This window comes from Muntiacus reevesi, chromosome 1, assembly GCF_963930625.1.
Source record: "Muntiacus reevesi chromosome 1, mMunRee1.1, whole genome shotgun sequence".
Classification (NCBI taxonomy): domain Eukaryota; kingdom Metazoa; phylum Chordata; class Mammalia; order Artiodactyla; family Cervidae; genus Muntiacus; species Muntiacus reevesi.
Window position 1 is genome coordinate 33,883,766 of NC_089249.1, and position 15,188 is coordinate 33,898,953.

The following is a 15,188-nucleotide window of genomic DNA, read 5'->3' on the forward strand; positions in this document are numbered from 1 at the left end:
ATAGTTCAAAGGAGTTTAAGAATAGCTGTCTCAGAAACTCTAAGCTAAAGGAACCTCCTGGGGAAACAGAGGGAAACGGTGACATCAGCAGTAGCCCGTGTTCCCCTTCAGCTGGTTTTTATCAAAGAATGATTCAGGTCCTATTTCCTATTTTTGTTCATGTGCTTTGTAGTAGATAAACAAACCTTCCCAATATGGTGTGCCTCCAGGAGAGTGTGTTGATTCCTCGATTCCTTGGTATATTCATTTTTGCCTCAGAGGAAACCTAGAGTTTGCTTAATACCTATAGACTTAAATCTTTATGCTCGTCAAAGATAAAATATGAATACCAAGAAATGGAGATTACGATTTTCTGGACTGGACATGACTGACAGATAGCCTCACAAGAAATTTCAAGATCCAGATGTGTTCAGGACCCTCACTTCTGCAGGTGGCACAGTTTACTAATCATTGGGAAAATGCAAATCAAAAACCACAATGAGATACCATCTTACACCTGTCAGAATAGCTGTCCTCAAAAAGATGACAACTAACAAATGTTGGTGATGATATGGAGAAAAGGGAACTCTTCTAGGCCCCTGATGGGAATGTAAATTTGTGTAGCCACTGTGAAAAACAGTATGGAAGTCCCTCAAAAGATTAAAAATAGAGCTAACATATTGCTGTTCAGTTGCTATGTCGTGTTTGAGTCTTTGTGACCCCATGGACTATAGCCTGCCAGGCTCTTCTGTTCACGGGATTTCCCAGGCAAGAATACTGGAGTGGGTAGCAATTTCCTTAGGATTCAGCAATTCTACTCCTGTGTGTGTGTGTGTGTGTGTGTGTGTGTGTATAACAAAAATATTAATTCATAGAGATACAGGCATCTCAATGTTCACAGTTACATTATTTACAATAGCCAAGATATGGAAGCAAGCTAAGTTTCCATCAACAAATTAATGAATAAAGAAGATGTGGTGTATACACAATGGAATATGTTAGCCACAAAGAACAATGAAGTTTTGCCATTTACAACATGGAGGGTATGCTTGGTGAAATAAGTCAGAAAAAGAGAAACACTGTCTGTTTTGACTTATATGTGGAATCTAAAAAATGAAACAAATGAATGAATATATCAAATCCAAAACAGGCTCATAAGTACAGAGAACAAACTAGTGATTGCCAGTGGGGAGAAGGATAGGAGAGGGGAAAACAGGAGAAGGGAATTAAGAGATACAAATCACTAGGTATAAAATAAATCAGACAAAAGGATATATTGCACAACACAGGGAATGTAGCCAATATTTTATAGTAGCCTTATATAGAGTATAATCTATAAAAATATTGAATTACTATGTTGTACACCTGAAACTAATATAGTATTATAAGTCACTGTACTTCAATTTAAAAAAAAGTTATTTGGGGGTCAAGTACATAGTGGACTCTATATTACTACCCAGTTAAATATTTTTAGTTTCTATAAAATAATTATAACTGTAGAGAAGTTAAACTCTTAAATCTTATAAATACAGTAACAATTCTAGAAAGAGATACTTGTGTTTTTTCCTCTCCCCAAAGTTAGTATATAAATTGGGTAGCAGTTATAGCAGTTAGCTAAGTTTAGTAATTGCTAGTAAATTAAGTCTCTGGAGGGGAAAAAAAGGCTATGACATTTAGTGCTTGTAAATTTCTGTGGTGTAAATACTCTCACCAAACTGGTGCTAAATACTGAATTGGGAAAAGATGTGTATACTCATGTCTCCTAACCCAGTAGAAACCGGCTCCAGGATACCACTTATTGTTGGCCATACCTAAGTATCTGTTAGACAATGCAAAAAAGATGGCCCAATGAGTCTTTGCTGGCATAGTAAATTTTTTTCACTTTATGAAATATTGCTTTGAATTCAATATATATATATTTTTAATAACTTTTTGTTTTATATTGGAGTCAGAGAGATTGCCTGGAGAAGGAAATGGTAACCTGCTCCAGTACTCTTGCCTAGAAAATCCCATGGAAAGAGGAGCCTGGTGGGCTACAGTCCAGGGGGTCTCAGAGGATCGAACACAACTTAGTAACTAAACAGCACCAATGAAAGGGTTGATTAATGGGCTTCCCTGGGGGTGGCTCAGTGCTAAAGAATCTGCCTAAGATGCAGGATATATGAGTTTGATCCCTGGGTTGGGATGATCCCCTGGAGAAGGAAATGGCAACCCACTCCAGTATTCTTGCCTGGAGAATTCCGTGGACAGAGAAGCCTGGCTGGCTACAGTCCCTGGGGTCACAAAGAATCAGACATGATGCAGCAACGAAATGACAACAACAAAATAGCTGATTAACAGTGTTGAGATACTTTTAGGTGGACAGCAAAGGGTCTCAGTCATACATGTACACGTGTCCATTTCCCCCAAACTCCTCTCCCATACTATAACTCTGGAATAGTAAACTGTTGGCAAGTGATGGGGTCACAGAAAAACTGTGACATGCTTACCAAAAACGCAGAGTTAAATATTGCTAATATTTCACTACTCAAACACTAATGCAATGCCTTTTTTCTTTTAATGCAGAGTGTGTGAAGGAAGTTAAATCATTAATGTGGGTGTATGTACTAGTTGGAAATATTATACGTGGAATTGGTGAAACTCCCATCATGCCTTTGGGTATTTCCTACATAGAAGATTTTGCCAAATCTGAAAATTCTCCTTTGTATATTGGTGAGTTGGGAAATCTACCTTAGCCTCTTTTCAGGACAGTAATTTCCTTGAGCATGGATATGAATTATTTATTTAGATGCTCAGGCATTTCCAGAATGTTGAACAGAGTGCTTTGGTGCAATAGGCCATCAATTAAAGTTTATTGAATAGAGCAATTATAAGCTGTCTCCAAGTAAGCCACTTTGCTAAAACTGCTTCTTACTATTGAAAAAACCAATAATCTAGTTCCCCTGGAGTTCTATTTGCCTTCTCCATTTTCTTGGCACCACTATATACCCAATCTGTGAAGAAATTTAGCAATGTTTTTTCTAAAATGTCATTTATTCAAAATCTTTCTCACTATTTTCATTACTTCTATTTTTGTTCAGGTCTTTGTTAGCTTTGATATTGTTCATTTGATCTGTAGTAGTTAAAATCAGTTTCTTATAAATTTTTTTGCAGTATAATTTTTCTCAAATATACTAAATGTTTTCTCTCTCATGTTGATGAAGCATGCTGACTCTTTACTAAATATGAGCCCTCCACTTATTCCTAGCTCTGCCCTCAATTTATCTATTTAGTTTCTTATGTAGTTTCTCTTTATTACAATCTCTCTATGATATCACAACCTCTCTACAATATTTTCCATAAGTATCTGTCTTCAGACCTTTGGTTATGTTTCCTGAAATTTCCTTTTCTAAATTCTATCAGTACTTCCCACAATAGGCAACTTAACATCCACCTTTGTATGTTGCCTTACAATCTCCTAAGGAGTCTTAATTTATTGTGCATTATTTGTTTATATTCCTTAGTTACTCCATCTGTTGTTAGTTGTAAAATCATAACTTTGAATACTGGGACATTTTGCTATTGATATTGAAATAGCTTTTTAAAACCAGAAAAATCAAAGAGGGTGAGAGAAAGTAGGAACAGAGCTACATATAATGAGGAGTTAAAATATTTAGGAGACATTATTTGAAGCAACTTTGGGAGATTTTTGATGACATTGATTTTGCAATAATCTTTTTCAGTGTCTTTCTATTCAATCCTTTCAAATCCCTCTACATACTTATATTGGAAGAATACAAAATGCTCACCTGCAATAAATTAACAAATGTCTTGTTACAATATGTATTTCTTTCTTCAACAAATATTAGAGTATATAATACATAGAAACAACTGATAATCTGTAGATGTATTAAGATGAGTAAGACATTGTCCATGTAAAATTTAGTATATAAGTAACTGCATGTGCTCAGTTGTCAAGTTGTGTCTAGCTCTTTGTGACCCTCTGGACTGTTGCCTGCTGGTCTCCTCTGTCCACAAGATTTTCTAGGCAGAATACTGGAGTGGGTTGCCATGATCTCCTCAAGGGAATCTTCCTGACCCAGGGATTGAACCCTTATGTGCTGTGTCTCCTGCAGTTAGATTCTTTATCACTGAGCCACCTGGGAAACCAAGTAACTACATAATTATAAATAAATGAAATTTGATAAATATGTATATAATTAAATTTGAAAAATTACATTGAACTTAGGGGAAAGTGAAATAAATATGGCCAGGTATAATTTAACTAGCTACATACCAAGAAAAAAATTTCCATGTATGTTTCTGGAGTTTAGGAAAGAATATAAAAGCTAGACATAAAATTTGAGAATCATCTATACAGAGACAAAAATAAAATCAAGAGGGAGAAATAAGATTGTGATAGGATGACTCATGCTATATAGTGAAAGATCCCAGGATAATATATTAAGCAACATTCTTATTTGTAGAGTAGAAGGAAGGAAGGAAGTAGAAGGAAGAAAATTTAAAAAAGGGTAGTCATAAGGGAAAAAGTAGAACAATAGATGAATGTATAGATTTCTGAGTCTTAAGAAGAAGAGCGTCAAAAGAAAGCTGGCCGGATGAGAAGATGAAGACTATAAAAAGGACACTAGATAAGTGGCTAAGCAACTAACATAGATAAGTGGCAAAGAGATCACTGAGAGTGTTTTGAGTAGAAAGTGATAGCATTTGAGTAGAGTGAGTGATGAGGAAGTTGATGCAGAGTGTAATGACAGGAAAGAAATAAGTGTGAATTTAATATATTGCAGAAATCAGTGGATGAGGGAGATTGAACAGATGCACAAGAGAGAGTGTTTGGTTGAACAAGACATCAGAGAAGACAGACAGGGTTAGCATCAAGCAGTCAGGTGTGCACAGGGTGGACTAACCCATAGAACTATGGAGAAGGCATAAGCAATAAGTGAAGATCTATTTTGAAGTAAAGAGGAAGAAAGTTGAAAAAGCTCATGCCTTGATTTTTAATGGAAGCAGGAAAGGATCACTATAGACTCAGAATTATAGACAAGTCATGAGATAGCTGATGAAAACAATCCAGACGAGTAAAAAGTCAAGTGAGGATGAAGTGGGATGTGGAGGATAAGAAAGGATATGACAGTAAGACAGAAGAGAAGTATCATTAAAAGTGAGGATAGAACCAGAAAAAGTTCAAGTGTTCTAACTTGAGAGTATTCCCCAAATTGATCTACACATTCAGTGCGATGCCTAGGAAAATTATAATACCAGTTGCTTTTTATTTTTGGAGAAATGGACAAGCTGATCTTAAAATGCAAATGGAAATGCAAGGGGCACTGGGCAGCCAAAACATCCTTAAAAAATAACAGTGGACTTCCCTGGTGGTTTAGTGGTTGGGAATTCCTCTGCCAGTGTAGGGGACACAGATTTGATCTCTGGTCCAGGAAGACCCCACATGCCTGTGGCAACTAAACCCATGCAGCACCGCTGCTGAGCCTGTGTGCCCTAGAGCCCATGCTCTGCAACGAGAGTAGCCTCCACTCACCACAACTCGAGAAAAGCCCATGTAGCAAGGAAGACCCAGCACGGTCAAAAGTAAATGAATAAATAAAATTAAAAAAAAAAAACAACCCACAAAACAACAGACTCACACTTCTGATTTCAAGATTTGCTACAAAATTATAATAATAACATTGTGATTCTGGCACAAGGGTAGATACATAGGTCATAGAATAGAAGTGCTAGTCTAAGAGTCAACCCATACCTCTATGGTTAATTGATTTTAAGATAGATGTTAAGATCATTCAATGAGAGAAGATTATTTTCAGCAAATGGTGAAAGGGCAACTGGCTATCCAGGTTCCAAAGTATGAATTTGAATTCCTACCTGATGCCATGTACAAAAATTTAACTCAAGATGGATAAAAGACCTAAATGTAAGAGGTAAACTGATGAAACTCTTAGATGGAAACACAGGTGTAAATCTTCATGACTTTGAATTAGACAACAGTTTTTAAATATGAAACCAAAAGCACAAGCAACAAGAGAAAAAAATAGGTAATTAGACTTTATCAAAATTTAAAAGTTTGTGCATTTAAAGACATTATCAAGTTGTTGATTTGGGAATGAAATTTTTCTGAAAATATGCCATAAGAAATTTATCATAACCTGATATTGCTTTAAAATTCATTCAAAAATATGACTGTGGAAAACATCAAAAGGGTTTTGCTCTATATTGTGACTTTTTCAATAGCAAGATCTCAGCTGTAATCAAAATATCCACCCATGATACAGTATTGAAAATTCTATCCCAATATGGGACACATTAATGGTTTACTCACAAAACACAACAGAATTCGCCATAAAAGGCTATCACTTTAACCAACGTACAAGAGAACCAACCTCAAGAGAAAATGGTTTTGAATCATAATATGGACAGTCTACTAATCTAATCTTTGTCTTATCTACTTACCAGGTCAATTTGAGATTGTGGAATCTGATGTCATAGAATTTAAAGATTCACATTTCCTTAGTTTCATTTCAAAATTATTATTAAGGAATGGAGTCATACAAACACTCTGATCATTTTAAGTAAGTTAGTCTTTCATTAGTGAAAAGGGATATTTTCATCTTGGAGAAGGGAGTTTGCATACAATATCCTCATCCTGCTGCAGGCAGTCACTTCTAACCACAAGTCTTTACTTGTAACCTGGCATGAAAGAGAATTTGGAGGCATAGAAAAAGTGGCGTCAAATTATGAGATTCCTTTTTCAACATTTAAAGAAACAATTGTGTTACTTATTGTAAACCAAGTTTAAGTTTCCAACAGATTGAATACGTAAGGCAAAAATATCTAAGGTAAAAACAGTTCAATCCTCAGACTCTTCATGGGATTAGACCTCTTTATGTGGGTGTAGTGCTGTACCATAACTTTATGTTTACCTTCATTTTTAGGGTTAATCGAAACAGGAGCTATCATTGGTCCTTTGATTGGTCTTTCATTAGCGTCATTCTGTGCAAATGTTTATGTTGACATTGAATCGGTGAACACAGGTAATTCCATAAAAATCTATACAATGTCTATAATACACAAAGCATCATCAAGTATGTCATCACATTTAAATTTTGCTTACTTGACCTTCAGATAGAATCTCCACTTTTCAGGTGACCCAGTTGAGGTTGAGGAGTTTAAATAATTTTTCAAGTATTTCAAACCAGTGAACAGGAGAGCATGATAAAATGCTGATGTTCTAACACAGAATCCAATGCTCATTCTATCGCATGAGTCATATTTCTTTTTTTCAGGAGATTTAAGCACATAGGTTTGAATTTTTTAAAATCAAGCAATCATTTGTGGATAACAAAGTAGAAAGTGAAAGTAATTCGCTCAGTTGTGTCTGACTCTTTGCGACCCCATGGACTATACAGTCCACGGAATTCTCCAGGCCAGAATACTGGAGTGGGTAACCTTTCCCTTCTTCATGGGACCTTCCCAACCCAGGGATCAAACCCAGGTCTCCCGAGTTGCAGGTGGACTCTTTACCAGCTGAGCCACAAGAGAAGCACAAGTATACTGGGGTTGGTAATCTATCCCTTCTCCAGTGGATCTTAGTGACCCAGGGATCAAACCAGATTGCAGGCGGATTCTTTACCAACTGAGCTATAAGGGAAGTCTCCTTATAGCTAATTAATATGTACATATTTATATATATATTTTGTGTGTGCTCAGTTGTGTCTGACTCTTTGCAACCCCATGGACTGTAGCCCACTAGTCTTCTATCCATGGGATTTCCCAAGCAAGAATATTGGAGTGGGTTGCCATTTCCTACTCCAGGGAATTTTCCTGACCCAGGGATCAAACTCCAGTCTCTGGCATCTCCTGCATTGGCAGGGGAATTCTTTACCACCTGAGAAGCCCTTGTGTCCATTTATTAATTCCTTACCTGGTAGGACAAATAGTCAAACTAGTTTACTGCTAGACAATATTGTAATACCATATGTTTTCAGACAAGTTTTGTCAGTGTCTGAATTTTATGCAAATTCTATATTTGGCTAGAACTTGACAGTTGTAATGGTAATAATTTTCTATAGTTTGTACAGGAAATGATGACAAGCTAATAAAAAAATGTGTATATCTCTTTACAGATGATCTGACCATAACTCCCACTGATACTCGTTGGGTTGGTGCATGGTGGATTGGCTTTTTGATTTGTGCAGGAGTGAATGTGCTCACTGCCATTCCTTTTTTCTTTTTGCCCAAAACGCTTCCAAAGGAAGGTCTAGAGGATAATGCTGAGACCATTAAAAATGACAAAGAGAAACAAGGAGACGTCAAGAAGGAAAGGGATGGAATCACTAAAGGCAAATATAAACATTTCGAGTTTATATAATTTCCTTTTATTTTCTATAATTGTGTCTGTATTTTAGTCTGACATTACAGTGTGCTAGGCTACATGAAGACAATTTGATATTAACAGACAGCAGTCAATTTCTAGCTTGTCTGATTCTTCACATGCTACTACATGGAAATAAGCAATATTATTTAGAACCTGAATTATCTCAGATCAGCATTTATATAAAATTTTACGTCAACCTGGGCATTCAAATAAGTAAGTAAGTAAATCTGTCCCCATTTGCCTTAAAAAACTATTTTATATAGAGCATGCTGCTGCTGCTGCTGCTAAGTCGCTTCAGTCGTGTCTGACTTTGTGCAACCCCGTAGATGGCAGCCCACCAGGCTCCCCCATCCCTGGGATTCTCCAGGCAAGAACACTGGAGTGGGTTGCCATTTCCTTTTCCAATGCATGAAAGTGAAAAGTGAAAGTGAAGTCACTCAGTCGTGTATGACTCTTAGCGACCCAATGAACTGCAGCCTACCAGGCTCCTCCGTCCATGAGATTTTCCAGGCAAGAGTACTGGAGTGGGTTTACCATTGCATTCTCCGATAGAGAGCATAGATCTAATTAAAAAAAAATTCAAACCAAGGATAAAAAGAGGAAAGATACATGCAAATCAAAATAAGTACTATACAGTTCTGAGACAAAAATACTAGCTTATCTGTGAGCTTCTTGGAAGCTAAGGCAGAAAAAGAAAAATGACAGGTCATGTAATTCTCTATATTTGATAGAGGAAAGGATAAAAAGGACTTAACTCAGTATAAGAAATCTAGAAAATAAATAGAAACTATTGAGACTCATCTATTATAACAGAATGTCAATAAACATGGGTAACTTAAGAAGCTTCAAAGAGCTCTGACACAAGTTTCTCCCCGGCCATGACTTTATTCATAAATATGAATCCTACAACTAGATTCATCTCTTTCCTTCTCTTCCAGTTTATTTATTGATCCTTTGATCTAGAATGGTTATTAGGCAGTTTATGAAGCAAACTAAGATAGTATATGATAAGCAAGGAAATCAAGATGAAGAACGTGAAGATAGGAGAAGTAAAAAGAAACCGTAAGTGACACTTTGACCCCAAATGCAGGCAGCATGACCCAGAATCTTTGCCAGGGCTAGGCCACAAATTTGACTCTGAGCTTTCTTAGTCCATAAAAACAGGAAAATGTTTTGGTTAAAGCATTTACACATAAAGAAAGAGTATCTTTATTATATACCAAATGATTTGCATGGTATATTCTTAGTCTATACCAAATGAATCAGGATCTCAGGCATGAGATCTATTTTAAGAGATTATTTGTGAACCATAAGCAGAAGCACCAAAATTGTACTGCAGAAGCAGAGAACCTAGTACTTGAGAAAATTTTTATGCTGTGAATTTCCACATGTGTCTTCATTTTAAATGCTCAGGAATGATAATATCAAATGTGAACTTCTCTATCAAATTAATTTCCTTCCTGACTTCAGAGAACAGAACAAGAGAACAAGTATCTCTCATGCTAGACGATATCTAGAGAAGAGAGGATAGTAGTAGAGGAAAAAAGAAGGATAAAAAAGGAAACGGTGTGAACTCGAACAATATTTTACTCATGTTATGCTTTTTCCTGAAGGCACGATAGTAACTTAGTGAAGGTAAATGTTTATGTTCTGATCCCTGTCCAGTCAGCAGTCTCACTGACTTGCAGAAGCTACCAAAACAATGATACAACTTTACGTTTCAAAGGGTAAAAAGAATCAAAATCAATCATTTTATAATGCACATCTTGTAGTGTGCATTACAAAACAGGAAAACAGAATTTAGAGGGCAGGTTGATATTTCAGAAAAAGTCAGTCATAAAATGCAAAGCCAAGTGAGTTTGACACCTTTGTCATTCTTTCCTTTCAGATTTTTTACCCTTCATGAAAAGTCTTTTATTCAACCCAATTTACATGCTTTTCATACTGATAAGTGTGCTGCAGTTCAATGCATTTGTCAGTATGATTTCCTTCATGCCTAAATATATGGAACAGCACTATGGAAAATCAACTTCAGAGGCAATCTTTCTCATGGGTATGTTTGTTCTTCTCTGTATTCATAGCTCGCTTTTTTCCCCCTTTGAAATGCTGAACAGTGTGATAATGAATCTAAGAAACTCCTCAATTGAAATCTGTTGGGATATTTTTGCCTCTGGTACTCTCCCCCTTTTGCTTCCAGGGAAATTGTGAGAGGGTAGGGAAGGGGAGAAGGCAGAGAATCCTGATTTTCTTTTTCTCTTTGGGTCTTTCTCTGGGCTTCCTTGATGGCTCAGAAGGGAAAGAATCTGCCCGCAATGCAGGAGATCTAGGTTCAGTCTCTAGGTTGAGAAGATCCCCTGGAAAAAGAAATAGCAGCCCACTCCAGTATTCTTGCCTGGAGAAGTCTATGGACAGTGGAGCCTGGTGGGCTTCAGTCCATGAGATCACAGAATTGGACATAACTGAGTGGCTAACACACTTAGGTCTTTCTCTAGTCAGAATGCAAATTTGAAATGTTTGTAGAAATCTTGGGGAATGCACGTATGACAAAATTTTCACATTGGTAATTTGTTCATGTAAAAAGTAAGACCGTTAACTCATCGGGAGTTGTATTTCACTTCCAGATTTTGCTTTTCTGGCTCAATCCATTAATTCCATGGTTTCTAACTTAGCTCCTCAGCTCCTCTGATTTTATTTATTTATTTATGCATTTTTGACTGTGCTGGATCTTTGTGACTATGTCCTAGCTTTTTCTAGTTGTGGTGAGTAGGGGCTACTTTCTAGTTGAGGAGCAGGGGCTCTTGAGTGTGTGGGCTTCAGTTAGTTGAAAAGCATGTGGGCTCAGTAGTTGCAGCTCCCATGCTCTAGAGCACAAGCTCAGTATTTGTGGCACCAGGGTTGAGTTGCCCCATGGCATGTGGGATCCTCCATGATATAACCCATGTCTCCTGCATCAGCAGGCAGATTCTTTACCACTGAGCCACCAGGGAAGCCCCTCTTCTGGTATTTTGAGATATCTCTGCAGCGCATATATTCTGATTTTTCTGCTACCACACTAATCTCTGTGGACTTAAAAAATATTCACAACCTAAAAGCTGAATTATGGCTTATTCAGGAGAAATTTTTAGAACTTTTAGCCTGGGAAATAGCATCTCAAGTAACCCCCTGAGAGAACTGCTTCTAAGAGGTAAGGGAGTGAGGAGCTAGGTTATAAAGTTTTTCAACAAAGGGCAGGTAGTCAGAACATCAAAAGATGGTTGCTAATTAAAGGAAATCAGATATGGCAAGTTAAGGAATTTAGCACTTTTCTTTGTATGGAAATATACAAGAGTCTGGGCTCACTGAAATCATTCCTTTGAAATGCATCTCAGCTATCTGGGACCGGTTCTGGATGTTTTAACATCCTGAGTTTCACATCCTCAGGGCTCACCATAGGCAGTGGCTGCAGTCTGATGGCTGCTAGATGTCACGTATTCTTTCTTTCCTGAACTCCTTCAGGGCTCACCAGATCGCCATCTGTGGCGGCTACAACTGCTGATGACTGTGCTGTCCTTTATTTACTGTTATGGCAGGAAGCAGTCTATTTCTCAACTCCACAGTTCTATTCCACCTTGAGTTTTTCCTGAGATCTTTTTACTGTTTTGAAAGGAGAATTTCCAGATTACATGTATCTACATCACCTAGAGTGTTAAAAGTCCATATACCTAGGACCCATCTCAAACATACTAAATTGGACTCTCTGTTATGGGACTCAAGAATGGATATTAAGCTCTTCCAAGAATGTGATTCAGTAGATAGACCTGGGTATTGTAAGGATGTAACCTAGGGCTATCTTTCTCCCCCTTTTTTCTTTCCTTTATTAGGGGATTAGGGGAGGGAGAATGCTAGTCAGTAGCAGTAAGTCATGGAATGTAAAGACACTTGACAATTACAGGCTCAGCAAAATACCTTTAAAATAACTTGAGCTGAGCCAAATTCTTAACAATCAGAGTGAGAATAAACAGCTGTAGAATCATACAAATCATACTGTTTATGATTTACTGTTACTATTTATGATTTAACAATATACATTACATATATATATATAATATATAATATAAATTACATTATATATATAATCCCACCCAAAGAGCAGAAAGTAATAAATGGCTGGTTGACTTTGATTTGTCACTTCTACCTGCATCCTAAGCAAAAAGATATAGAACATAACCCTTTCAGACAAGAAATTTATATACTGCTATTAATTAAATACATGATAGTAATAACAGTCTTCCAATATTACTTTGATGTTGTGGGGGTATTTAAAAATCTCCCTGTATGTAATATGTAACTAAGTGGGGATAAGTTTAAATTAAACTTCTTCACTATAAGTTGGACCTAAATGATTTTTTACATAAGACATAGTATATCAATGTGTTATAATATTTGTTCGTTCGCTATGTCACTTTGTATATAATATTCTAATTGCATTTATAGGTATTTATAACTTCCCTCCAATATGCATTGGATATATAGTTGGCGGTTTAATTATGAAGAAGTTCAAGATTACTGTCATACAAGCTGCCCACATAGGATGTTGGTTATCTTTTACTGAGTATCTTTTCTATTTTTTGTGTTTTTTCATGATCTGTGATAGTTCTTCAGTTGCTGGCATCACCACGTCTTATGAAGGGTATGTTGTTTTCTAATGAATATTATACTCTTTCAACTGTTAATATTTTCCACAATGATTATCCATGACCAAATTAGTTGCCTATTGGAGTTAATTTGTAGTATTTCTCCATCTTATTAAAAAGGTTGGGAATATATCACAGAGTGAGTGAGTTTATGATTGTGTTTGTGTGTCTTTGTGATATCCTAGTAGACAGTAAAATGAAGGTCACAGGAACTACCTATGGTTTTAGGTTGTATTAGGATGTGTTATGCATACATTTTATACAACCATAAATAGGTAAAATTAAGAGTTGACTATATATATATGTATATATATATACATATACAGTTACCTTTATATCTTTCCTTGATGGGCTTAAATTTAGCTTAACTGAATCCTAACACATGTATAACAATGCTTTCATACATTTATATATTTTATTTCAATATATATATCTATATCATTGAATGGTTTTAGATTCACATTTTGAGGGTTACCTGGGTTCACAGGAAGATTTTGCATATTGATGTGAATTTTCTAAATTCATTTATAGGACATATCTAGATAAAGGAGTAATTAGTTAAGATGAAATTAAGAGAATCATAAAATGGTTCCTTTAAAATTATCAAGGACTATATGATTAGAATCATATCAAATACATAATATGAGTATTTATTAGAGTACATCACCCAAATGTAATCAGATTATATCATGCAAAATGCCGGGGTGGATGAAGCACAAGCTAGAATTAAGATTGGAGGGAGAAATATCAATAACCTCAGATATGCAGATGACACCACCCTTATGGCAGAAAGTGAAGAAGAACTAAAGAGCCTCTTGATGAAAGTGAAAGAGGAGAGTGAAAAAGTTGGCTTAAAGCTCAATATTCAGAAAACTAAGATCATGGCATCCGGTCACATCACTTCATGCCAAATAGATGGGGAAACAATGGACACAGTGACAGATTTTATTTTGGGGGGCTCCAAAATCATTGCAGATGGTGGGTGACTGCAGTCATGAAATAAAAAGATGTTTGATCCTTGGAAGAAAAGCTATGACCAACTTAGCATATTGAAAAGCAGGGACATTACTTTGTCAACAATGGTCTGTATAGTCAAAGCTATGGTATTTCCAGTAGTCATGTATGGAAGTGAGAGATGGACTATAGAGAAAGCTGAGTGCTGAAGACTTGATGCTTTTGAACTGTGGTGTTGGGGAAGACTCTTGAGAGTCCCTTGGACAGCAAGCAGATCCAACCAGTTCATTCTAAAGGAAATCAGTCCTTTGAATATTCATTGGAAGGGCTGATGCTAAAGCTGAAACTCTAATACTTTGGCCACCTGAAGTGAAGAACTGATTCAGTGGAAAAGACCCTGATGCTAGGAAAGATTGAAGGCAGGAGGAGAAGGGATGACAGAGGGTGAGATGGTTGGATGGCATCACCGACTCAACGGGCATAAGCTTGAGTAAACTCTGGGAGTTGGTGATGGACAGGGAGGTCTGATGTGCTGCAGTCCATGGGGTCGCAGAGCCTTGGACATGACTGAGCGATTGAACTGAACTGAATTGAAAATCTTAAAGATTATCTCCATGTCCAATATCCTGATTCCCAGAGCAAATGTATAAAAAGGCATAATCTAATCATGAGCCAGGACTTTAATTCAGTTTCTAGACTCCCATGCTAGGGTTCATTTTTATCATATTACATTAAGCACAAGAAACCTATTGTAATTAGACTTTTAGATTTGTTTTTAAATTGAAAGAAAGTGAAAGTTGTTCAGTAGGGTCTGACTCTTTGTGACCACATGGACTGTATAGTCCATGGAATTCTTCAGACCAGAATACTGGAGTGGGTAGTTGTTCCCTTCTCCAGGGGGTCTTCACAACCTGGAGATTGAACCGAGGTCTCCCACACTGCAGATAGATTCTTTACCAGATGGGTCACCAGGGAAGCTCAAGAATACTGGAGTGGGTAGCCTGTTCCTTCTCCAGTGGATCTTCCTGACCCAAGAATTGGACTAGGGTCTCCTGCATTGCAGGTGGATTCTTTACCAGCTGAGCTACCAGGAAAGCCCTCTTTTTAAATTGAAATATGCCGGGGTCCAGCCTCGGCAGGATCCAGGGGGTACCCTTGGGATGAACAGCGTCGGCGAGAGAGAGAGAAGACATGTG

General features: G+C 37.0%; 1 protein-coding gene across 1 annotated transcript in view; it reads left to right on the forward strand.

Moving 5' to 3' along the window:
- SLCO1A2 (solute carrier organic anion transporter family member 1A2) overlaps nt 1-15,188 on the forward strand; it is a 52,884-nt gene that overhangs the window by 16,788 nt on the left and 20,908 nt on the right. The window contains exons 5-9 of the mRNA XM_065921923.1: nt 2,545-2,691; nt 6,924-7,022; nt 8,115-8,330; nt 10,254-10,418; nt 12,839-13,034. Of these exons, the coding sequence (XP_065777995.1) occupies nt 2,545-2,691; nt 6,924-7,022; nt 8,115-8,330; nt 10,254-10,418; nt 12,839-13,034 (823 nt within the window). The remainder of the gene's footprint in view (nt 1-2,544; nt 2,692-6,923; nt 7,023-8,114; nt 8,331-10,253; nt 10,419-12,838; nt 13,035-15,188) is intronic.